Raw genomic sequence first — 25,419 nt, forward strand, 5'->3', positions numbered from 1 at the left:
ATAATAAAAGCCCAGATTGCTCTCATCCATCTTGGACCAGTGTCCTTCCAGAGCTCCCTAGATGCTTCCGGATTGGAGGCACTGAGCAGTTTCCGCCGCCATTGCGGATTTTGGACGGAGATCAGCGCTCACCGCTACTATCCATTGATGCGGCGCCGAGAATACGAACAAAACGGGGACATCCAGTTTTATTTTACTGACCGTAGTTTTCCGAAATCTTATCAGTAAACATAAGTACATCGTTTTTCCCGTGATCCGCCTTTTCAGTGACTGGCTCCGACCTACACATCAGTGAGGAGGTCGTAGCTGGCGCGGCGCTACTGCCTTGCTAGCTAGCACCACAGCTAGCGACATTTCAACACTCCACAGCGGCTGCAGAGGGAAGTATGGCTCAAATACTGCCTATCCGCTTCCAGGAGCATCTACAGGTGGGTAAACGAAGGGTTATTTACACAAATTCTAATATGGTTTGATTCAGTTGGGGTTTTAGTCAATTGACAGATCGCTAACGCTAACGTCAATCCCGCAGCAAATGAATGACCTCCCCTCCCCCGTTTAGCTTCGAGCTAACAGTCAGCCTCCAGTACGAGCGTCTCTCCTTCACTTCATTATGATGACATCTGTGTGACTACAGCGCTGCTGTCACTACACTTAGTCCAAGATGAATGTATATCATCTTGATAGGAGTAGGATGTTAGAGAAAGTGACTGGTTGTCGCCTGTTATAACAGGTGCTAGCTCCTGGATGTGAGGATGCATCAGCCGCATCCTGTAAGTGGCGTAACGATCACTTAGATTACATCCTTTCTTTTCAACATGTGTCGCGTAGATTAAAGTAGCTCTGTGAAAATGTACGTCGTTGTGCATTTTTTCTTTTAATGTAAAATCAGCTCACATTTTGACAATCGCCTGCTCTTGAACTGATGGTCAGAGTCCTATATTAAGTCACGACGGGGCATTTTCACGACTTAAACCTAATGAGGATGGTTTTATTTCTTTATTTCAAAGCTGATAGTTTAATCCCTACCAACACACCATAGATCCGTACTCAAACATTCAAGTTTTTTTTTTTTCTATTGCACTGAAATCCTTTGACTGTCATTAATATGCCACAATTATATTCTGAATGTACTTTTGACACAACATCTCTGTCTTTATGTATTGTGTATCCCAGCTCCAGAACCTGGGGATCAACCCAGCCAACATTGGCTTCAGCACACTCACCATGGAGTCTGACAAGTTCATCTGCATAAGGGAAAAGGTGGGTGAGCAGGCCCAGGTGGTCATCATTGACATGGCAGACCCCAACAATCCCATCCGGAGGCCCATCTCTGCAGACAGTGCCATCATGAACCCAGCAAGCAAAGTTATAGCGCTTAAAGGTATGTTGCAGTTGATTACAACATGTTAGATATTAAATTCATCTAGAAAAGTGTATGAGTAATGCATTATAGTCATAGTAATATTTTGGGCAACATATTAGGCCCCTACACTTTGTTTGCATTTTCAGCCAATCATGTACTTGTCTCAGCTTTTATTTGACGTTTATGTAGGTCATCTCATTTGTTTGTTGATGTAGCAGTAACTGTAAAATACATTGACTTAGGAACCGCATTTAGTGGTAATAGTAATAGTGAAATGCCATTCAGCCATGAATCCTATGTCTATTTTGCTTGTTTTTGCTCTTTTTCATTTCTTACTGCTTTCTTTCGTTTGCAGACGGTGAGTTGAATTTTACATATCATGAGTTAAGTCTAATTTGTATGCACTGTCAAGTTATTGCACAGTACTGATGATTGAAATAAATTGATGCTTGTGTTCACAATTACAAGGCAAATCAGTACAATTGTAAGAGCAGCTTCAATGGCTGTTTCCTTTTCCTTTCAACCAAATGTGTGTTTCTTCCATTTATTACACATATTTTACATTGCTATGGACCATTTTTCTAACTGTTATACATTTAGTCTATTTTGTTTTCAGTATTACCTTTTTTACAATAGTGCCAAATTCTTATATTACCAGACCAATTAGCATGTAAAGCTATTCTTAAGGTATTGTTTTAGAGCCAGATAAACTATTGTAGAGAAGAAAGTGGCTATAGAGCTTTGGGAAAATGGTTGGTAGTAATATAAAATACTGTATGTTTACGGAAACGGAGGAACACAAACATTTTGGGCTTTATTACGTCAGCTACTCATTTACACATAAATGCCACAGTAAACTTTCTCATGGAAACTCCCAATCACAAGGAGTCAGTGCTTTGCAGTGGATTAAGTAGCACTACTCCACTGCAAAAACTAGTGCTTGTAGTTGTTTTGAGCTTGTTGAGTAAATTAATTGTGTTACTGTGCACAGGCATGTTGGTGGTGAGTAAATTCAGAATAAACCTGTTTAAAATAGTTTGTAAAAGTATAACTATACTCTACTGAAGATGAATATAAACAGACCACTTTTAAGGATCTCTTCAGACAGCTGGGGCAGCTATTGCACTATAATATATGAACACAGCTGTAATATTAACTTACTAAGGGAGTTCAGCTCTATAATCTTCCTCATGATCACACTGGTGGGCTTTGCTGCCTTTATTTGCATTCAAATTTACTTTCTATAAGAATATTTTGGGGGTAAATGTTATGCAACCAGCAACCGCATCTGCAGTCTATACACTTGTGTAATTGATTTTGGTATTCAGAATTAGAATTATGTTGCTGTTAAGAGTTATTTACAGCACTATTGTGGTCATTTCATATAGGGATGTCCCGGTTCGATACTCATATCAGCTTGGATCGGATTTGGTGAATAGATCGGCTGATACAACAAATAGCTGAGGAGGATGCTCTAAAACAGCTAAAACATAATTAATGACAGAGATAATATTTATTTTAACTCTGGGATGTCTTCAGAGCCTTAAGAGTGAAACTAAACTTTGGACAAATCGGGTGGAGGAGCAGAGCAAAATGCGCTAACTTGTTTACATATGTTAAGCTACTCCTCTTTCTACTGGCCTCAAACATGAATAATATGGTGAAAAAACACACTGCCTTTAGTGGTGATATAAAACCTTACCTACTTTCCTCTTCCACTATGTTGATGTACTGTAGAGCAGTTTAAAACTTTATTTTACAATACTATAACAAATTATTAGGCTATTTTTAAGTAGGTCTTTCTATAACTGGTAATACTTTTATTCAACCGCAGCTAAATTCATTAATTATGTAAAAAGGCACAGCCTAAATCATGTTAATAAATAATTAGAAATGATCGATATCAGGATGAGATTGGTATTGGATTGGTGTCAGGAAATGTAAATATATAAAAATAAAAAAACAGGATCAAACTGGGAGCCAAAAAAAACCTGGATCGGGACATCCCTAATTTCATAGTCAAAACTCATAAAAAAATGTCACACTATTACGTCTTACTGTTGCTGCAGCAAGACTGCTTCCTCATTAAAATATATAATTGGTCATCATAAGCAGTGCTTATTTCTGGCAGTAGTTTCCATTTTCACATTAGTTTAGCACCTGTTTCCTCTACTGTCTTCCCTGTCAGTCCATTGCATCAGCGGTAACTGAATGCAGATCCATCACTGGTTGCCCTTCTGTTGGTCTTGCCTCTTTGTTTCGACCCTGATACTGGCTTGTTGTGTAGTCTTTTTCGTGTGATTTAATCAGACCCCCACACACCAGCATTCCTTCAACTTTTGAAATTGGATTGTCCACATATATTTTTTATATTTAAAATTTTTCTGGTGGTGGTAATTTCTGTATAAAATTATTTCCATTTAAATCCAATTTGTATTTTTGCATTTTCAGCTGCAAAGACCCTGCAGATCTTTAATATTGAGATGAAGAGCAAGATGAAGGCCCACACAATGACAGATGATGTGACCTTCTGGAAGTGGATTTCCCTCAACACGGTGGCACTAGTCACAGATAATGCAGTATACCACTGGAGCATGGAGGGTGACTCACAACCAATCAAAGTCTTTGATCGCCACTCCAGCCTTGCAGGTTGCCAGATCATCAACTACCGCACAGACGCCAAACAGAAGTGGCTACTGCTCATCGGTATTTCGGCACAGGTACATAAAAATATTGATTGTAGTTGTATAGTTTTACATTAGATCTGTATCTGATTATTCATATTTTTATATTTATAGCAAAACCGGGTGGTTGGAGCCATGCAGCTGTATTCAGTTGACAGAAAGGTTTCTCAACCCATTGAGGGCCATGCTGCTGGCTTTGCACAGTTCAAGATGGAAGGAAACACTGAGGAGTCAACCTTGTTTTGCTTTGCTGTGCGAGGACAGGCAGGAGGAAAAGTAAGGTTTAATGTCAAAAGATTAACACTTCCTTGTGCAGTTTACATTTCTGTAATTCTCTCTCAATGTGGTTTTTAGCTGCATATCATTGAAGTGGGCACTCCTCCCACTGGAAATCAGCCATTCCCAAAGAAAGCTGTGGATGTTTTCTTCCCCCCAGAAGCACAAAATGACTTCCCTGTTGCCATGCAGGTTTGATGGCTTACCTTGATATCTTCCTTAAAATATGTATGCATTCATATTGTTGCTAATTTTCCTGTTTTCTAAACTTTAGATAAGTTCGAAGCAAGATGTTGTTTTCCTCATCACCAAATATGGCTACATCCACCTTTATGACCTTGAGACTGGAACCTGTATCTACATGAACAGGATCAGTGGGGAGACCATTTTTGTAACGGCTCCACATGAGCCCACTGCTGGCATCATTGGAGTCAACAGAAAAGGACAGGTACTGTAAACCAGCGACAGTGGAAATGTTTAATGTTATTCAAAGGCTTTGGTCAAGTGTCTTTGTGGCTGAATGCACATTTCAGACAGGGTTTAAAAATTTCTCCAAATGAAATGTTTTTCTGCAACCATGAAGCTGTTCTACTGCTGTCTACAAATGAAACAGATTTTCATATGCTGTCCTTTGTGGTCTTTTTATGTACTGAATATTTTATAAGCCCAGATGGTAAAGTAGACAAATGTGCTTTGTTGTAGGTGTTGTCAGTGTGCGTAGAAGAAGAAAACATCATTCCTTACATCACCAATGTGCTCCAGAACCCTGATCTCGCTCTTCGCATGGCTGTCCGCAACAACCTGGCCGGTGCTGAAGAGCTTTTTGCCCGCAAGTTTAACACACTCTTTGCTGCTGGCAATTACTCTGAGGCAGCTAAGGTGGCAGCCAATGCGCCCAAGGTACTGCACAAAAGTTATAATATTATAATAACTTAAAACGTTATAATTCCTCGGCGTGACCCCAAATTAGATCCCCACTTTGGGCACCAGTGTGATAATACATTAAACATTACTCCATTGCTTCATCTCTCTTGGTTGAAACTAACCCGACTTATTCCAACACCGTTAGGGTATTCTACGGACCCCAGACACCATCCGCCGCTTTCAGAGTGTTCCAGCTCAGCCGGGTCAGACTTCACCCCTACTTCAGTACTTCGGCATCTTGCTGGACCAAGGCCAACTGAACAAGTTTGAGTCCCTGGAGCTCTGTAGACCAGTCCTGCAGCAGGGACGCAAGCAGCTCCTGGAGAAATGGTTAAAGGAGGACAAGGTAGGAATTTGATAAATATTAAAAATATTTAATACTACTACATTTTATTGAAAAATGTGGCTCTGTTAAGTTATTCATTTTGATTATGTATATTTACATCTTTAGCTGGAGTGCTCTGAAGAACTTGGAGACCTAGTTAAGTCAGTTGATCCAACTCTTGCCCTCAGTGTCTACCTCAGAGCCAATGTCCCAAACAAGGTGATTCAGTGCTTTGCTGAAACAGGACAGTTTCAAAAGATTGTCCTCTACGCCAAGAAGGTTTGTATTTAGTAATTATGTATTTTATATATAATCATTTTGAAGTATGATTAATGAATACATGTTTTTAATTAATTAATAATGTATATTTTTCTTTTCAGGTGGGCTACACTCCGGATTGGATTTTTCTGCTAAGAAATGTAATGCGTATTAGCCCTGAACAGGGGCTTCAGTTCTCTCAAATGCTTGTCCAAGATGAGGAGCCGCTTGCTGACATCACACAGGTAAAATTAAAACATTTATCATTTATGACCTGTTGAAAAGTCAATTTACACCTGTTAATTCTGTTTGTGTCCTTGCAGATTGTTGATGTGTTCATGGAGTATAACCTGATTCAGCAGTGTACTTCCTTTTTGCTGGATGCCCTGAAAAACAACAGGCCCATGGAGGGACCTCTGCAGACACGCCTGCTAGAAATGAACTTAGTCCATGCACCACAGGTATATGCACCAGGCCCAGTGGCCACATTTCATATAATTACATTGTTAATTTTATCCATTAATGTTAGCCTAATGGAGCTCAACAGTTCCAACATTTTCAAAGCCCATTGGTTCCTAAAGTAACGACAGAAGCGAACCAGCTACATGGCAACTACTGTCCATAGCACGTTGTTTTCAGCCCAAAAACACAAAAACAATTTATTCAATAAAATGTTTGAATAGCTTTGCTTTAAATAAAATTATAGCTCTAGTGGTTTAGTTACCACATAGCTGACTAGCCCCTAGTATTTTTTATTGAAAAATATATGGGAATTTTACTTCCGGAATCAGTCAGTCAGTGATCAGTTCATGTTCAGGTGCACAAATTGTCACAGAAAATCTGCTTTTTAAAAAATTTCTGCAATAATGTTATTCAGGTTGCAGACGCCATCCTGGGTAACCAGATGTTCACCCACTATGACCGTGCACATGTGGCCCAGCTGTGTGAGAAAGCTGGACTTCTGCAGAGGGCATTGGAGCATTACACGGACCTGTACGATATCAAACGGGCTGTCGTGCACACTCACCTCCTCAACCCAGAGGTACAACAAAGACTTACCAATGCTCTTATGTAATTACATTTACCAGTACTCTTTTGAGAACTGTGTCTAATCTTTCATTTATTTATTTATTTTATCACAGTGGTTGGTGAATTTCTTTGGCGCTCTCTCAGTGGAGGATTCTCTGGAGTGTCTTCGTGCTATGCTATCTGCCAACATTCGTCAAAACCTTCAGATTTGCGTCCAAGTGGCCTCCAAATACCACGAACAGCTCACAACTCAGGCCCTCACTGAACTATTTGAATCATTCAAGAGCTTTGAGGGTGAGAAGAAAATGGCATCTTGATAAACTTGCAGTGAAAGTACTTGGATGTATTTAAAGCTTTTTTGGTTATTTTTTTTTTGTGTGTAGGCCTTTTCTATTTCTTGGGTTCCATTGTAAACTTCAGCCAGGATCCAGAGGTCCACTTCAAGTACATTCAGGCTGCCTGCAAAACAGGCCAAATCAAAGAGGTTGAGAGGATCTGCCGAGAGAGCAACTGCTATGACCCAGAAAGAGTGAAAAACTTCCTCAAAGTAAGACATTTATTTGACCATATTATGGTTATGATGACTGAAGATCAAATTTTTACATTTATCCATTTTTTTATCCCATAGGAAGCCAAGTTAACAGATCAGCTACCTTTAATTATTGTGTGTGACCGCTTTGATTTTGTCCACGATTTGGTCCTATATCTGTACCGCAACAGTCTCCAGAAATACATTGAAATCTATGTGCAAAAGGTAATCTACTATATATATTAATATTGTCAGCAGGTTTAGCAACAGCTTCATGCTAATTTGATGCAACATTGTAATTGCAGGTTAATCCAAGCCGACTTCCTGTTGTTATTGGAGGTTTGCTGGATGTAGACTGTGCAGAAGATGTTATCAAAAATCTGATCATGGTGGTGAGAGGGCAGTTTTCCACAGACGAACTGGTTGCAGAGGTAGAGAAAAGGAATCGGTATGTGATTGTAATCAAACTGTGCAGCATACACCTCAAAGCCAACTAAAAACATTTATCAATATTTCTTTTATAAACCCTCTGATTCTTTGCAGACTAAAACTTCTCCTGCCTTGGCTGGAGGCACGTATACATGAAGGTTGCGAAGAGCCTGCTACCCACAATGCATTAGCTAAGATTTACATCGACAGCAATAATAACCCTGAGCGCTTCCTGAGAGAGAATCCATTCTATGATAGCCGCGTTGTCGGCAAGTATTGCGAAAAGAGGGACCCCCACCTGGCCTGTGTGGCCTATGAGAGGGGACAGTGCGATCAGGAGCTCATTAATGTAAGTTTTGAATAATGCCATGGTCATTTGGTAATGTTGCCCTCTGTTAACTATTATTCTGAATCTTATTGTCTGTCAGGTTTGCAATGAGAATTCATTGTTCAAGAGTTTATCCCGATACCTTGTGCGTCGTAAGAACCCCGAGTTGTGGGCTAGTGTCCTTCTGGAGACCAACAACTACAGAAGACCACTCATTGACCAGGTCTGGCTCTTAAAGACTGCCCTTAGAAGATAAACTGCTGTGACTTATATTTTATTTATTAGATGTTGTAACTGTGTCTTTTTTAATCTCAGGTTGTTCAGACAGCATTGTCAGAAACCCAGGATCCAGAAGAGGTGTCTGTCACAGTCAAGGCCTTCATGACTGCTGACCTTCCCAATGAGCTTATTGAACTTCTGGAGAAGATTGTCCTGGATAATTCTGTCTTTAGTGAACACAGGTGAGAGGGATTTGATGTTCCCAGACTATCTTAATCTCCTTTTCCATTACTCAAGCCAAAATGAAGTCACAAGGAGCACTATTTGTAATGTATTGAAAATGTCTTGTTTTTAGAAACCTTCAGAATCTGCTTATTCTGACCGCGATTAAGGCTGATCGGACACGTGTCATGGAGTACATTAACCGTCTTGACAATTATGATGCCCCAGACATTGCAAACATCGCCATCAGCAATGAGTTGTTTGAGGAGGCCTTTGCTATTTTTAGAAAATTTGATGTCAACACATCTGCAGTGCAGGTGTGTCTTATGCTCAACATTGATTTGAAGTATTACAATTAATGTGTTTCTGTCAATTATTATTTTGCATTTACTCAAAATTGATATATTCTTTTTATTTCACTATAGGTTTTGATTGAGCACATTGGTAATCTGGACAGAGCTTATGAGTTTGCAGAGCGCTGCAATGAGCCTCCAGTGTGGAGTCAGCTGGCAAAGGCCCAGCTCCAGAAGGGCCTGGTCAAAGAAGCCATTGACTCTTACATAAAGGCTGATGACCCCTCCGCCTACATCGAGGTGGGGCAGGCGGCAGCTCAGAGCGGTAAGACAAAACTGTATCAAATAACATTTGGGGTTTTGTGCCATGACCTTTTTTTTTTTTTAAATGTCTGATTTATAACTCGTGACATATATTTTTTATAAATTCTCAGGAAACTGGGAGGATCTGGTGAAGTTTCTGCAGATGGCCCGAAAGAAAGCTCGTGAATCATATGTGGAAACTGAGCTGATATTTGCCCTGGCCAAGACCAACCGCCTGGCAGAGCTGGAGGAGTTTATAAATGGTCCCAATAATGCACACATTCAACAAGTACGTTTAATAAAACGATGCATCGTTTTTTTGCCACCCACTGCCAAATTGATTCTAGTCGTGTTTTGTAAACTAATGTAATTATCAGTATTAAATCAGTTAATAGGAAATTTTGAACTTTCCATTCTTAGATTAATAATCATACATTCCCATTAGTCTGTGAAAAGCCATAGAAAAACAATCTGAGAACCAATATGGCACCGACTGCCCCGATATCCATGCAATGCAAATCTAACTGCTGTGTGATGTTAGTTGGCAAAAAATGATTGCTGGTTTAATTATAACACTACTTAAAAGTTGGGGTAACCTACCTGACATTGAACTTTTCTCTAATTATAACAAACCATTTCACATTAGCAGGATTCACATTCATTCTATTTTTGAACCTGGGCACAGCTTTAGGACGGCAAAGTTGGATCATTGACCGCCTCAGCACACCCACACCACTCTCATCCCAGAGCAACACACCAGGCTCTGTCATCCACATGTGCAATCAATAAAAAGTTTTACCATTGGATGCAGACATTGTCCATTTGTGACCAAAACAAAACAGTGTGGAAGTCTATGGGGAGAAGGCAAAATCTAGAAAAAACAGGGTCTGCAACTTTAAAGTCTTTTTTTTTTCCCATAGGTTGGTGACCGTTGTTATGATGACAAAATGTATGAAGCAGCGAAGTTGCTCTACAATAATGTGTCTAATTTTGGCCGCCTGGCTTCTACTTTGGTGCACCTGGGAGAGTATCAAGCTGCTGTGGATGGAGCTCGAAAAGCCAACAGCACACGCACTTGGAAGGAGGTAAAACAACATTCAATTTAGCAATACTAGGCTTCATTATAACCATGATATTGTTAAGTGTTTAATTAACTTGTCTTTTTGTACAGGTGTGTTTTGCATGTGTCGATGGGAAGGAGTTTCGCCTGGCTCAAATGTGTGGCCTGCATATAGTTGTTCATGCTGATGAACTAGAGGAACTGATCAACTACTACCAGGTACATACAGTGGATATGTTGCTAAGAGACACTTAAGCAGATGTTAAAGCTGGATAAAACTAAACAATTGTCTCTTTCTGCACATGTAGGACCGTGGATATTTTGAAGAGCTGATCACCATGCTGGAGGCTGCCCTGGGACTGGAGCGTGCACACATGGGGATGTTTACGGAGCTGGCAATTCTTTACTCCAAATTCAAACCACAGAAAATGAGGGAGCACTTAGAGCTCTTCTGGTCACGTGTTAACATTCCAAAGGTTAGCCAAAAATCGAATGCAGCTTCCTGAGATTATTACTCGAGTTAGGCTCCTCACAGTAATCACTATATCAATTTATCATTCAATATATGATAGATAACTATATTTTTAAGGCTTTATATTCATCGTGCATATATTTTCTTTGCACTAAATACCGGTGTAATTTATTTATTTTTTATTTATTTTTTTAATCTAATATTGGGTCTATATGATAACATTTGAATATTAGGTCTATATGATAATACGTTTTTATAATAGGATTCACTTTGAAAAAGATTCACTAGGATTATTCTGCTTTAGGGTTATTATGTCAGAGGTATAGAGTAGTTTCAGTATTATTGATTATTGTGGTAACAGATTGTGCTATTGTGACAGGCCTACATCTAATAAAATGTCTGTGTGTTAGGTTCTCAGGGCAGCAGAGCAGGCGCATCTATGGGGAGAGCTGGTCTTCCTTTATGACAAGTACGAAGAGTATGACAACGCCATCATCACCATGATGAATCACCCAGCTGATGCCTGGAAGGAGGGTCAGTTCAAAGACATTGTGACCAAGGTAAATGATAGCAATGATTCTGCACGGTCTACTATAAAATGCAGCTCTTTACAGAAATATTTTGACAATGTGTCGCAGGTGGCCAATGTGGAGCTGTACTACAAAGCTGTTCAGTTCTACTTGGAGTTCAAACCATTATTACTGAATGACCTTTTGATTGTTCTATCTCCACGACTGGACCACACGCGCGCTGTCAACTTCTTCAGCAAGGTTTGTGAAAACACACCTGGTGCATTTATAAGTGCATTATGAAAATGGACAATAACAATTTAATACATTGAATTATTCCTTATAGGTTAAACAGCTGCCTCTAGTTAAGCCATACCTGCGGTCAGTCCAGAATCACAACAACAAGGCTGTTAATGAGGCTCTCAATAATCTCTTCATCATTGAGGAAGACTTTGCTGTAAGTTTTATTGTATTGTACATATTTTCAAGGTGCTCCTTATTAACCTTAAAAGCATGTTAAATATCTTACTGTTTGTTTTTTGTTTCCAGGCGCTGCGCACCTCCATCGATGCTTATGACAACTTTGACAACATCTCACTGGCTCAGGGGCTGGAGAAGCACGAGCTGATTGAGTTTAGGAGGATTGCTGCATACCTTTTCAAAGGCAACAATCGCTGGAAACAGAGTGTAGAACTGTGCAAGAAGGACAAGCTCTACAAGGTACAGAAACGGTTTTCCACATTTGTGTGAATAATCAAATCACCCATTATTGATAATAGTATCTTGTTACTTTGATGTTTTTTCCAGGATGCCATGCAGTATGCATCTGAGTCGAAAGACATAGAGCTGGCAGAGGAGCTGTTAGCCTGGTTCCTGAGTGAAGATAAAAAGGAGTGTTTTGCAGCATGTCTGTTCACCTGCTATGACCTGTTGCGGCCCGACGTGGTGCTGGAGACAGCCTGGAGGCACAACATCATGGACTTCTCCATGCCCTACTTCATCCAGGTCATGAGGGAGTACCTTAGTAAGGTGGGTGCTGTCTGCATCTAAAGGTATATGAGGTACACACTTTACTTGTACAATTATATACAGGCATTGCTTTAGGTTAAGATGATATTTAGTGTTCAAACTGGCTGTATATTGTAGGGGCATAGATCATACATGTATGCATGTATGCAACATACTTGATTTATGAAGATTTAGACTCACAGCGATAGGGTTCATATCTTTCCTTCATGTCAGTGCTTCTGTCAGTCATACAAATTTCCCCCTCATTTTGTTTTCCATCCATGCTGCTTTTTCATACAAATGTTTTTCGGGGATTCATAACAGACCATTTTTCTTTTATGTGGCGTCAATATCAAATTCCTCAGAGCCATTTCCATGAGATTTGTGTTTTTGTTTTGTTTTTTTTCCTTTTTTTTCTTTTTTAAGATGAAGGCTGTAGAAAATACTGTTCAATTTGTAGAAATATGTTTCACAAAGGAAGAGGTGGGACAATTTTGGTTCCTATTTATAAAAACATATTTTTCCAAATTTACATTTGTATCAAAAGTGGCAATTTTCCTTGCTCTTTTTACGTGGTGAGTGCTGTTTTTTCCTCTTTTCTCTATAAATTTATACTTTGGGAGACTTCCATTTGTTTTTCTTTCCTCCTTAAGTTGCCTCTCTGAATTTCCTTTACAGGTTGATGCAATAAAGGAAAAGGTGAAAGTCGAATCCATTTTCTAATCGCTCTTTAGCCCCTCCCCTGTCCTGTAGCCTGTAGTTTGGAGGGGTACAAGTAGAAAACTGCATGACAATCCTCCCTGTGTCACACTGCTGCTTCTGACTTCAAACCCACATCTCCACAAGCCTTACTTTCTGTCTCATCAGAGAGATGCTCTCAACACCTCTGCCTCAGGAGGCTGCTGTCTATGCCAAGCTAAAGCTAAGCTAAGGCGTACACTATGTGTCCCTGTCTCACTGCGATGGGAGAGTTGTACATCTCACAAAGAAGAATTAATAATCAAACTTACCAGAGACAAGCTGCAACAGGTTGCACCAGTGTCTTATACTTAAGGTGTAGAGTGAACCCTCCTCTCTGCACCTACATTCTCAAATATGTAATGGTAATGTACAGTCACATCGTCATAGTAACAACAAAGCCAGGTATGGGAAAACATTCCCTTAATTTCCCATTTGTCAATGTCACAATTATTGTGCCTGCAAATATTCGTGCAGTGTGACACCGCCCTAAAAATATGTGTTTGTCCAGCTTTAGATATGTGGCCCTTGATTTACTTTCTATTTAGTAGAAGCCCTTTGTGTTTGTGTCAAATTTAGTACAAGCTCTCCTGATGCACTGGTTAAGAAGCATCTTTCTGGATAAGTCCCCAGCTGTTTCCAGGGTGTTTTCTCACAGATCTGGACAAAGTATTAAAATAAGCAATGGTAACAAGATGTAGCTGCAGTCTGTAAAGAACGATTACTTAACAATATAACATACTCACTTTAAATTATTTTGTAGCAATATTAGTCAATGTTGCAGTTTCTGTCACAGGGCTAAAATATGCACAGTTTTCTTGTCTGTCACACATGTCAGTGCTGAATTCTAAGGATATAAGGAGCATTTTAATGCCCTAAGCAATGGTATCTATTTCAACAAGCGATCTAATCCGCTAATGCTTGGTTTGCATAAATAACTTTAGTTTGAGGGAAAGCATATGTAAATTCCTGTATGTTGGGCAGAAGGAATGAAATGGCCTGAGCAGCACTGGCCTGGCTCCGAAGCATCGTTGTTGGCTGTGCTTGCTTCTGAAAACTTTGGACTGGCTACAAATCATCCCACACCCTCTCACTCCCTCCACGTTGGCTCTCCGCTTTTGTCTTATCTATCTCATGCACTCCTCAAGACGATAATAACAGAAATGGCCGCTTCAGCATGTCTCTCAACCCTCTTTTCTCAAACTAAAGAAAACAGCCTGATCTTCTCTAAACAGCCTGCCTAACCCAATTGTTTGACAATTTACTTGTAGTAACCTGTACAAATGTGTTGTAGAGAACTCAACCCAAAACCAGATTTTGCTTTTGCTTACTGTTATAGTTCCTGCTTTTCACTCCAAGCTACAAATAATATTTTTTGTGGTCCAATTGCTTATGAAGAGCTGCAGAAAAGGATGTAGTTTGTTAACCTAGACAATATCTTTTAGCCTTAGACTGGTTTAATGTGCTAACCAAGCATACAGGCATGTTAATGCTATTACTGTATGTAGTCTGTCCAAAGATGATATAGTTAGAAGATGTAATGGTTAGGGTTGGTTCTCTACACTTATCACTGAGAATAGCTGATGTTCGTGGCTGGATGGTGGGACCATTATTTCCCATTAGATGTGTTTTCCCCTCTTTAAATCCTGATTTACACAACCTAATGCTCAACATGAGAACATGCCTAGATCTAGTTTTTTAAAGTAGAGCGTAGTTCTTTACTGTAGTTCCCCTAAGCTTCAGTTGGCCTCTGAGTAAGAAGGCCTGCTTCATGCAGTCAGTGCATTTAAATCTGGACAATACTCATCTTCGTCTATCAGGAATGGTCCCATCCGTCAGCCAGTGAAATAACCCAGAGGTCAGTTTAATCCAAACCTGCCTCAGCCTGTGCTCTTCATGAGCCCGTCCTAAACTACAGCCGCACACGTCCGCTCCGCCCTAACATACATGGGGCTCTGTTCACAGGTGGATAAGCTCGAAGCCTCTGAATCCCTGAGGAAACAAGAGGAGCAGGCCACAGAGTCACAACCAATCGTTTACGGTAAAACACCACCATTAATTATGTTATTAATCAATAATTGTTTTATTTACTTAAGATAAACATACACTGAATATCTTAAAGTTGGATAACACTATATAAGAGGTATAGACTCAATAATTCGTGAATGGCATTAAATTGTCGTAATTACTAAGCCTGAATAATTCTTCATAAACATATTATTAAAGCTAATTAAGGTGTAGTTATTAAAGTTGTTACATTTTTTATACACTTAGTTCACAATGCTTTAAATGTCCAAGCTGTACACAACATTTTGTGATTCTTTGTTGCAGGCACCCCTCAGCTTATGCTCACCGCAGGGCCCAATGTGGCAGTGCCCCCTCAGCAGGCCTATGGGTACGGGTACCCTGCAGCACCTGGGTATGCCCAGCCCCCACAGCCCGGCTTTGGTTATGGCATGTGAAGTCACCTCCACTAACCCCCCCACAAACCCTCCATCTCCATCGGTCTCTCGGTTTCACACCAGCCTCCCATGGTCTTCTACCACAACAGGGGACTCAACAAGCAGCCGCCCACTCTCCACCGGAGCACTATTTTTTAATGTGGTGTGATTTACAAAAGAAAACAGTTGAATACATGTAAGGACTTTTATTTCTATTGATTGAAAAGAAATTGGACCATGTCTTTTTATTTTCACATTCCATATTTATGATTTCCTGTTTAGAAGATTACTATATGTATTTGTTATGTTTGTTTTTGCTTATTTTTATTGTTTAAAGTGCAGAGGTGGACTTGCTGCAGCTCAGCAATGAAAACCTTTTGAAGTAGGTGGAGGAGCATTGGATTTGCACTCATGAAGAAGTTAATGTAGACAAGCTCTTAATTTTGACGTACTGAACATGTGAAGCTTTCATTGTCTCATTGTCTGTATAATGCATTTCATCATTGTATATTCTGAGGAAAAAAAAGGTAACATATAATATTTGAACATTATATTGCCATTCCAATGGCTATAGCTAGCAACACTAAGTAATGATAGTATATTCTGCACAGGCGTGTAGCTTTATGGAGTTTAAGCATACAGCGGTATGTTACAATTTGAATGATGGGTGTATGTGCGTGTGCTAAGTGTGTGAATGTCTAAAGATTTTAACTCCCTATGAGCCTGCACCGGGCCCCACCTGTAGATGTTAGCTCTCCTCCATCCGCTCCATGTATTAGGTGACCTCTCGTGCCGTGTACAGTGCTTGTGTGAGACTCTGTGTATGTGCAAGGACAGGACCGCGGCCCCCCCTAAACGTACTGTGTGTATTTACTCTTACCCTCCTTGTGCTGAGGTCCCTGTATGCCAGGTGTTGTGCTGTTTCCCCATTGGTCACCATTACTTTTCTGCGTGTACAGGTGTGAACTTGACCAATTAAAATTTTAACAGTCCCCCTTCATCTTTCCTTCACACACTTTCCTGTCAAAACCCTCTTCTGGTTAGTCAGGGAGGCGAGAGGCGGCAGGTTGGTGTCTTAGTGACATCTTGATTAGATCCATAAGCACTCCTGTAGGTTGTGTGTTAGATGATTATAATGAAGAAGCTCATTTTTCGTACATCCAGTTATTTGTCCAGAAGGGTTGGAATAACAGCCTGCACTTATGTAGATGTACTTAACTCCCAGACATGCTTTAAGCTATGTGTAAAGTGTCATCTAACCCTACCTTAAGTTAATTTTTTCTGTTGTCATGCATATTAAGAATTAAGGGGATCCGTCATTAATAATGGAAGAACATGACCTTATTGAAAGGGAACTACTAGCTGAAATAAAAACAAAAAATTGGACACTGTTTTTTGTGCTTTTTGCATAGTGTTGTTTTTTTTTTTTTATCCCATAAGAATATGTCAAGCATTTCAGAGGTCTTCTTAAAAATAATGCTTAAAATACAGATGCAGATAGTAGGCCTGTTATGACAATATACATTACTTATGCTACATTTTTATATTCACACTTCCTGGACTGTTTTGTGTGCGTTAAATGCCCATGCACTAAAACATATGGGTGGGTGTACATTTTATTTATAGCAATTTAGTGATTACAGTTTTGTTAAAGCTTAATTTAAACTCAATTTGTGATTCATCGTGTGGATCAAAACCCTGCTTTCCTCTCCACTTCACTGCAGTACTTCTCACAGAGTCCAGTCGCCCTGCAGACAAAAACAGAAGGAGCTATAGTTAATACACTACACATCTACACAGCCAACACATCTATTTTTAACATGTTACTGAATGCTGATATTACTTTAAAATTGCGCCACCTGCTTGTTTCCATAAATAAGCTATTGGTTTGTCTGAAGTGTTCCACAGTATGGCTTTAAATTTCATTAAAATCTATCATGGAGACAAGCAGGGGCTACTACTAGACCATGTTACAAGTCAGTTCTATGGAGAGGGGACTCCGCTCACAGCAATGTTTTTCGAGGCAAAGCAGGCAATATCATTTTCATTGACACTAGCAAGTGGAAGAGCAGTTTTAAAATTATATATAATTGGATATATCCCTGTCTTACCTGAGATCGTTCAGCTTCTTGGCCTTGATCTCGCTGAGCCTCAGTCGCCGCAGCCGTGCCTCCTCGCTCAGCTGCTCTGCGTCTTTAAACATTTCTCTCCTTTTGGCGATGGCCGAGAGCTCACGATCTTTAACCTGCTGACGGATGGCCTCTGCGTTTCTCCGTGCATTCAGCTGGAACTTTTCCTCTTCCTCCTTCTCTTTGGTGATTGCCTCTTGTTGCACTCTGTTAGACATTACCATCCAAAATCATCAACTGTTTTATATGTATTTGGTTAACTATTTGGTTAAAATCATTTTAGCTTTAATTAAGATTTTTAGTTTTAGTCAATGGAAATTTCATGATAATTTAGTCAACTAAAACTAGAAAGTGTTTGTGTGTGTGTCTGTTTTTGACTTACTTGAGTACTCTCTCAAACTCTGCCTTCTCCCGACCTGCTTCGATGGACAGGAAATGCTCTTTGTACTGGACCTGCTCAGCTCGTGCAGCCTTCAACATCTCCTGCTCACTGGCCTTTTTAAGAGCCAGTTCTTTCTCTTTTCTTCTCCACTCTCTGTCCATAATTTCTTGGTTTCTTCGAGCGCGTATTTCATCCTTTTATTTGATAAAAGACAAAAAAGGAAAAATTTATAGAGGTTCCGAAGACATTATACCAAGGAAAGAAGGAGGAACATACAGTACAGTACAGTATAGAAGTGGGTCTGACCTGTTTGGCCTGATAGTCTTTAGCTTTCTCTTGTCGTGCCCTAAGTCTGGCAATCTCCAACTCCTTTTCCCTTTTGATTTGTCTCTGCTCAGCTTCATGCTTGGCCTCCCGTTCCTATAAACAACATCAAAAGTGATAGAAAAAAAAATACATAAATGTATTTTATAAAGATTTGCAGATATAACCATTTTCTCTTTGATGTACTCCATTGCTCTCAGGTCTGCAAGCTTCTCCTCTTCTTTCCTCTTTTCTTTTGCCCTCAGTGTCTCAGCGTTGATTCTCCTGATCTCCTCCTGTAGCTGCTCCTGTTCCTTCTTCTTCTTCTCTAAAGTCTGAATCAACAAACAAATCAACAGCAGATTATTAACGATGCACTATGCAACTTTTCTGGTGGGGAGTCTCCCTCCTGCTTTTCTCCATGGAGTTGCTTTGCGTGGAGCACTGCATTTATTCAATCACATTTTTTATTCCTAATAAAGCAATAAAAACATGTATCAATTTTTTTTTTTTAAAAGAAAAAAGATCTGACCTATACCGTTACCGACTTGTCTCCTTGGAGATAGATATGTTTAATGCCACAGTGTGAAACATTCCGTATAAAACAGTGACATCTTCTTGAAGACAAGCACGTGTCTGCTTTTTTATGTTGCTATGGTGACTAGCTTCACCTGAAGGTCCTCCAAGTTCATCATCTCTTGTTTCTTCCGGAGCTGCAGTTTCTCCAGCTCCTTCAGTTCATTTTCAAACTGTCGCTCCTCCTCTCGCTCTCTGATTTGATTGCAGATTTCTTGCATTCCACTAGAATGAACAATCGTCTCATTAACAGACTGTATGTAGTCATCGTGGTTAAAGTAACAAACTGAGAAAAAAACTGTAGCAGACCTGTATCTCTGCATCTTGTGCAGCTCGTCAATCTTCTCCATCGTCTCTAAGGCCTTGCGCCGCTCCGCCTCCATCATGGTGTCCAATCTCTTCTCCTCTTCGCTCATCTCAGTTTGGATCTCAGCCTTCTCCTGCATCTGAGCATCACGGGAGGCTTGACACTTCACCTCTAAAATCAACTGAGAGGAGCATCCAAAACATAATCAATGTGTATTTTACATCTGCACACACTATAAACATGTGTTGTGTAATGTTCTAACTCTGTTGAGACGTTTGATCTCGTCCTCCTGCTCCATCCTGAGCATGTGGGCCTGGTCTAACATGCGCTGTGTCTTCTCCTGGGCCTCCAGCTCCTCCTCTGTTAGAGTCGGGTTTGCCAGTTTGGACAGATCTGCTTCAATGATCAGACGCTTTTTCTCCTCTGCTGCTGCCTACATGCAAAAAATAAAATAGATTGAGTGTACCATAGGACTGGGCGATATATCAGTTCCAATATCGGTATCAGTGATATCGAAAGAAGTTCCCCAGATATCGTATTGCTCCAATATTGAAAATTTAGCCAATATGTTTTTATAAGTTGCCCCAGTCTCAGTACCCACATGTCATTCCAGTTTATCCTCAGAGCATCACATTTGTGTTTTTGAGCACACTAATGAGGCAAATTGGAAATAGAAGAGCAATTAGGCTAAAAATATCTGCCAGTATGTAACAATCATGTAACAAAAAATATATATGTCAGATAAATTTTCAAGGGTCTTCTTTTCTTTTCTTTTTTTTTTCTTGACATGTTACCATTTTAAATCTTGATATTAAGAAATATCAAAATTTGCCACAGCAGCAAGACAAATATATTGCCTAAAAGAATTTGTTGAAGAAAGAAGGTATCTTACGATTTCTTCTTCTTTCTTTCTTTGTGAGGCCTCCTTCATGGCTTGAATCTCTTCGTCTGTCAGGACCTGGGCATTTGCTTTGGTCTGTTCCAATAAAGCTGAAGGCAGAATTATAGATTGTCCAGAAGGATCCTCATATGGGATCCTGCCAAAGTATACATTTGTTATGTTTTATTTTTTAGTTTAAACAGTAGACTTGAGTCCCTCGACATGTACCTGAGGTCACGGATAAGGTCCTTGGTGATGATTTGAAGAGTTTCACCATTTTTGTTAGGCTGAACACGAACTCTTGGGTTGGGTGCTGAGCGATCTCGTTTGTCTTTATCTGGGATTGATTTCTGGGATAAAAAAGAAAAAAAAAAAAAAAAAACACAAATATTGGTTTCCTCAAAAGTATGCATCATGACCATTTAGATAAAATTGACAGATAAACAAATTAACTTACACTTCTAGGGCTCCCAAACAGGCTCTCATCTACCTCTGAGGTGGCAGCCCTTGTGCGATATCGACGAGAGTGAGAGCTGTTCCTAGAACTTGCATTACTGGACCCTGCTCTCTACAAAAGACACAATGGTATAAACACAATGATCACATTTGTCTGTGTCATGGCTCAGTCATTGAGGTGGGGCCCATATGATAGTGATTAAATTAAAGTATGATTACAAAATCTCATTATGGCTGTGATTTCGCTGACTGAATGATTTTTCTGATAATGTTTGACTGACTCAAAATAAATAAATAAATAAATCAGTCGAAGAGCAAAAAATATTGGCTCAATAAATTAATAAATAAAATAGTTCTATTAATGTAAATAATCACATTTAATACACTGCAATAAATAGATAATCCATTTTATATTCATTTTCATTCTTACAAAATGACCCTGGCGTTAGTGGCCTGGGCTGTGTGTTGGGAGGACGCTAAAAACCTAGTGAAGAAACAAAGGTTGGCATCTTACCATGATCCACAGGTGTCTTCGGCTTCCAGAAGGCACCTAATCTGTCCCTTTCACACTGCAGTCCGTGCGTTTGGCTCGTTACGTTGTGAGTTTGTTCGGTTTCATTTGACATGTGCTGTTTCCATCACCATGGTAACAGCAAAACCAAGATGGCGATGGAGGAGCGTCTCATTTCTGCTCATCTGCGTCCTCAGCCTTCCTGCCCAAATCCTCCACTTTTCTATTGACTGGAGAAAGAGCCAATGGAAAACAAGTCGGCTCTTTCCTCTATGGCTCTCTCCCTCGTGGGTGGGATTCACAGAATCGAGCAGTTCGTTTATGCCGCATTAGACCAATGCCAATAAAATGTACATTTTATTAGTGCACTGCATGAGCGATTTTGTCCTCTTTTGGGTTGATCATTATTTAGATTGACCCTTTCCATTATTTATTGTCATTTTAGACCTAATTCAGGCCTGATTAAGACCAGGTTTAGATCTAGTGGTGGTCTACTCAGAAACACAAATATTACATTAGGTGGTACTTAGTTTTGGCATCAGCTATGTCAACCATATGACATATATTATATAGTACATTATATTTCTATTGTATTTCTGTAAGGCAGAGAGTAGGCTACTTTAGAGTGAAACAAATACATTTTGTATGTAAAAAGTAGCGTGACGTCTGTAAAAAAGAAATAAAGAGTATTAGGCTGAGACTAAATAAGAACAAATACTTACCAATTTTAATTTTGATCTAAGCAAATCATCTAACAAGGTTAGATAAAACAAGACAACAAACCAATAAATGTACATATTATTTTTATTTACATACTGATGTACATACATTAGAACCACAAATTCACAAAATATTATTCCCAAAAGATGGCAAGTCGAAACCAGCAATTAACGGACAGGATGAAAGGGCTCAACGATCTCAGCCATGGTCCTCTTCTCTGTTCATAGAAGAAAAAAAATAATAGTAATAATTCTATTTACACTTTATATTGTTATCTGGAGTTACAGACTCTATAACACATGCCAAAAGACCTTTCATCACTAAGGCATCCAAATTTTATCAGTAATACATTGTATTGGTATATTTGCAATGTAGGAGCCTTCACTCACTGTATTTCAAACTTTATTTGATTAAAATGTATTTATAAAAATCCCTGTTTACAATATTGATTACTAAAATAATTATTAGATGCAGCCCTAGAACAGAGTATTAGAATCTGGAATTTGAGCTGTAATAGCAGAAGAATTTGTCCATTTTGAGAATTATTTATCATGGTTTTAATTGCATGCTTCTCCTGCTGTTCTTGAACTTTGCATTGCAACACTGTAATTTCAATTAAATTAATTTTTGTAAAGCCCAAAATCACAACAGCAGTTGCCTCTTAAAGCTGAACATGAGAACTGATTTAACCAACAGAAAGTTAGAAAATCAACAATGGAACAGAAACAAACAAGCAAATTTCCACAATGTTGGGACAAATAAATTGTTTATCTTATCTTTAATATATAGTTTCACATGATACATAGTCTGTTAAATAGGACTAAATAAAATGTTTTGTTGTAGACTTGCTTACCTTTTGGTACAAAGTTCTCTGGATGGAGCTTAATATAACTATACATCTCATGGTCACGTTTGGCATATGTGTAGTTTTCAATCTTAGTCAGATGATAACCAATGAACCAACCGAGTGTAGCCAGGAGAGCCTGCCGATGGACACCTGAGCAACAACAACATTTAGCACATAACAGAGGACATAACAGGCAAGATAAGGGGACAGCAAAAAGGATAAGGGGATTATAAACACGACCTGACCTCTTCCCAGACATGACAAAGATTTATTATCTGACAAAAGTGCAGTTGTTGTTGTGATATTCCCTCATGATTGTGTATATGATTGTGTATGCTGAGAGCAGTGCTGATGCTAACCTGATCTGAGAGGCGGCCTGTGGTTTACACCATTCTGAAACATCGCCACACACCAGCCGACCCCGCCGAGCCACAGAGAGTTTCTGTTCAAGATTCCCGGGGGTGGGAGAGCTTTAGCCTCTTCGGGTAAACTAAAGCCCATCTTCAGCCGTTTTTGAGCTACAAACCTCTGACCTCCCTGTGCAGTTTAGCTCCACGGCTATCAAGGACGTACAGTGCACCCGTTAAAACGTCCGGGGAAACTTAGACAGACACACATGGTTCCGCTGTGTATGAATTTACTGAAACAGACACTCATTTATGTTTTTTGGAAAATGTAATAGCTTTCTGCAGGTAGAAAACAAGAGGCTTGATTTACCCTGCTTTACAGATGGTGTACACAAGCATATCTATAAGTGTACTATGGATCATTTAGGGGTGAACCTAAAACAAAGCCATAGCTTTAGGTTTAGCGGTATATTTTGACTTGTTAAAAGCACTTTTTGTGACACTTATCTAACACCTTACACAACAATCAAAGCATCGAGCCTGAAGCAGAGTGCACATTAGTTAAAGCTCCCACGCACCACACAGAGCACGTCTATGACGGTGACATCATAGAAAAGCAGTCCCCCTTTTCCTTTGGTCCAGAGCTGATCTGCGGAGGAAACAGAGGGATATGCCCTGCCCAGGAGCAGCTCATCTGATCATCTGATCATCTGACCTATGCATACCGAGAGGCTGTAAATCGGGGACTTCCCCGTGTATTTGGTAAGTGCACACTGCGTGTTTTCTAAGGTTAAATGAGCTGTAGTGTCTGTGCACGGCCCAGATGGCCGTGTCACCGGTAGCCGCCGTTGCTATTGGTGCTAGCTCTAAAACCGTTATCAGCGCGGCTCACACTCACACATTAGATTTTTGTTAATTAGATGGTAACAAATTACCAAACACTTTAGTTCAAAGAAATGCTAAAACATAAGCAATGCAAAACGATGATGGAGCTGATGCAACGAAGCAAAATGTGCGCGTGCATTTATGCAACGCATTTTGGCTTCGCCTAAATGTGATTTTTAGTCCAAGCCATGCAGAATAGAATTAGTCCCTAAACACCGCGGTGACCCGCATAGTTGAGTTTTCATTAACCCTCATTAGCCTTGAACATTAAATGCTCATCCACTGGACTTCTTGCAAGAGAGCCTGCCCAGATTAACTGCTGGATGTACACATTCTTTTATTTTCTCATTACAGACACATAGCTATTAAGCGGATAAATCATGAAATGATCTTGTCTTATTAGCTCATTATGATAATGAAACATAGTGTTTATAGTGTTCCAATATGCCTTTTGCTGCAGGTGAGGATGAGTATGGAAGACTATGACTACCTGTTCAAAATAGTTCTCATTGGAAATGCAGGAGTGGGGAAAACCTGCCTTGTCCGGCGCTTCACTCAGGTTTGAAAGACAATCTTACATTATGTTTTTCATGCATCAAAACTCTCTGTCTGAACACTAATGTCTTATTTCAGGGCCTTTTTCCACCTGGACAGGGTGCTACAATTGGAGTAGATTTCATGATTAAAACCGTTGAAATCAAAGGGGAGAAGGTCAAGGTAAAGGCAAAATATATTCTGACATTATATAGTATGAAGATCTCATCTGTCAAAAATTAAAACTAAGTCTTTTTCCAGCTACAAATATGGGACACAGCCGGGCAAGAGAGATTTCGTTCTATTACTCAGAGTTATTACCGCAGTGCCAATGCTCTCATTCTTACATATGACATTACCTGTGAGGACTCATTCAGGTGCCTTCCTGAGTGGCTGAGGGAGATTGAACAGTATGCCAACAACCAAGTTGTGACTATATTAGTCGGTGAGAACATAAGACATAATTTTTTTCTGCTAGTTATTTCATGTGCTTTGTATGTTTGGTCTCGTAATCTGATTTCTTGTTTTGGTAGGTAATAAAATAGACCTGGCGGATAAGAGAGAGGTGCATCGACAGAGAGCTGAAGACTTTGCAGAGGCTCAGAGCATGCTCTATCTGGAGACCTCTGCTAAAGAGTCTGACAATGTTGAGAAACTTTTCCTCGACTTGGCCTGTGAGCTTATTCGAGAGGCCAAACAAAACAAGCTGGACAACAATGATACTGCCCCGATGCCTGGTGAGGGTAAAACCATCAGTTACTTGAGCTGCTGCAACGTCAATTAGAGCCTTCTGGCTGTTGTAACTCAGTATAAATTGACAGCAGACAGCAGATGGCTGAGCCTCTATGCCTCTGTCCATCTCTGGTGACATCAAACCACCACTTAAGTCCTCTCATTTATATCCAATACCCATGCCTTTTAAAAAACAAGAGTTTTAGTCAACATTAGTTTGGCCTGCCAGAAAGAAGCATTTTAAAATGCTGCCATGGACTATATTGTCCGCAATGCAACAGCCTGACCACCTGATGCATCTTGGCAATCCGAGTAGGGCTCCGTTTTGTCCTATTCACCCTTTTATAGAGATTTAGCATTTGCATTTAACATCAGTATTCACCAGCAGTGTTTATGTGAT

General features: G+C 39.8%; 4 protein-coding genes across 6 annotated transcripts; 2 read left to right on the top strand and 2 right to left on the bottom strand.

Annotated features, from left to right (window-relative positions):
* The first annotated feature begins 33 nt into the window (after positions 1-33).
* LOC117380388 (clathrin heavy chain 1-like) lies at positions 34-16,796 on the top strand. Of its 2 annotated transcripts, XM_033977192.2 has the most exons (33): positions 78-428; positions 1,174-1,381; positions 3,815-4,083; positions 4,162-4,323; positions 4,402-4,515; positions 4,598-4,771; positions 5,026-5,223; positions 5,393-5,593; positions 5,699-5,851; positions 5,953-6,075; positions 6,154-6,291; positions 6,708-6,872; positions 6,973-7,153; positions 7,243-7,406; positions 7,488-7,613; positions 7,694-7,836; positions 7,932-8,166; positions 8,246-8,368; positions 8,461-8,606; positions 8,720-8,903; positions 9,012-9,204; positions 9,314-9,471; positions 10,103-10,267; positions 10,354-10,461; positions 10,551-10,718; positions 11,125-11,274; positions 11,353-11,484; positions 11,570-11,680; positions 11,773-11,943; positions 12,031-12,252; positions 12,910-12,930; positions 14,935-15,010; positions 15,301-16,796. In XM_033977192.2, the coding sequence occupies exons 1-33, from the start codon at positions 387-389 to the stop codon at positions 15,429-15,431; spliced, it is 5,055 nt and encodes a 1,684-aa protein (XP_033833083.1). In that variant the 5' UTR covers positions 78-386; the 3' UTR covers positions 15,432-16,796. The 2 variants fall into 2 exon arrangements, with proteins under 2 accessions (XP_033833085.1, XP_033833083.1); XM_033977194.2 differs by lacking the exon at positions 12,910-12,930 and having other exon boundaries at positions 34-428.
* A 213-nt stretch (positions 16,797-17,009) lies between these two features.
* cfap45 (cilia and flagella associated protein 45) lies at positions 17,010-21,137 on the bottom strand. 2 transcript variants are annotated; one of them, XM_055225951.1, is made up of 12 exons: positions 20,958-21,137; positions 20,445-20,555; positions 20,216-20,337; positions 20,000-20,144; positions 19,370-19,540; positions 19,110-19,288; positions 18,896-19,025; positions 18,413-18,559; positions 18,228-18,341; positions 17,922-18,115; positions 17,522-17,746; positions 17,010-17,158 (listed from the first exon to the last, which is right to left on the bottom strand). In XM_055225951.1, exons 1-12 carry the CDS (start codon positions 20,958-20,960, stop codon positions 17,101-17,103), a joined length of 1,599 nt encoding a protein of 532 aa, XP_055081926.1. In that variant the 5' UTR covers positions 20,961-21,137; the 3' UTR covers positions 17,010-17,100. The 2 variants fall into 2 exon arrangements, with proteins under 2 accessions (XP_055081926.1, XP_055081927.1); XM_055225952.1 differs by lacking the exon at positions 20,958-21,137 and having other exon boundaries at positions 17,026-17,158; positions 20,000-20,097; positions 20,445-20,522.
* Positions 21,138-21,740: 603 nt separating this feature from the next.
* On the bottom strand, positions 21,741-23,124 carry ndufc2 (NADH:ubiquinone oxidoreductase subunit C2). The gene is made up of 3 exons (XM_033977120.2): positions 22,881-23,124; positions 22,528-22,671; positions 21,741-21,891 (listed from the first exon to the last, which is right to left on the bottom strand). The coding sequence occupies exons 1-3, from the start codon at positions 23,020-23,022 to the stop codon at positions 21,842-21,844; spliced, it is 336 nt and encodes a 111-aa protein (XP_033833011.1). The 5' UTR covers positions 23,023-23,124; the 3' UTR covers positions 21,741-21,841.
* Positions 23,125-23,462: 338 nt separating this feature from the next.
* On the top strand, positions 23,463-25,216 carry rab30 (RAB30, member RAS oncogene family). The gene is made up of 5 exons (XM_033977073.2): positions 23,463-23,630; positions 24,214-24,312; positions 24,387-24,470; positions 24,549-24,732; positions 24,821-25,216. Exons 2-5 carry the CDS (start codon positions 24,220-24,222, stop codon positions 25,069-25,071), a joined length of 612 nt encoding a protein of 203 aa, XP_033832964.1. The 5' UTR covers positions 23,463-23,630; positions 24,214-24,219; the 3' UTR covers positions 25,072-25,216.
* Positions 25,217-25,419: the final 203 nt, after the last annotated feature.

The sequence above is a fragment of the Periophthalmus magnuspinnatus genome, chromosome 13 (genome assembly GCF_009829125.3).
Source record: "Periophthalmus magnuspinnatus isolate fPerMag1 chromosome 13, fPerMag1.2.pri, whole genome shotgun sequence".
Lineage (NCBI taxonomy): Eukaryota > Metazoa > Chordata > Actinopteri > Gobiiformes > Gobiidae > Periophthalmus > Periophthalmus magnuspinnatus.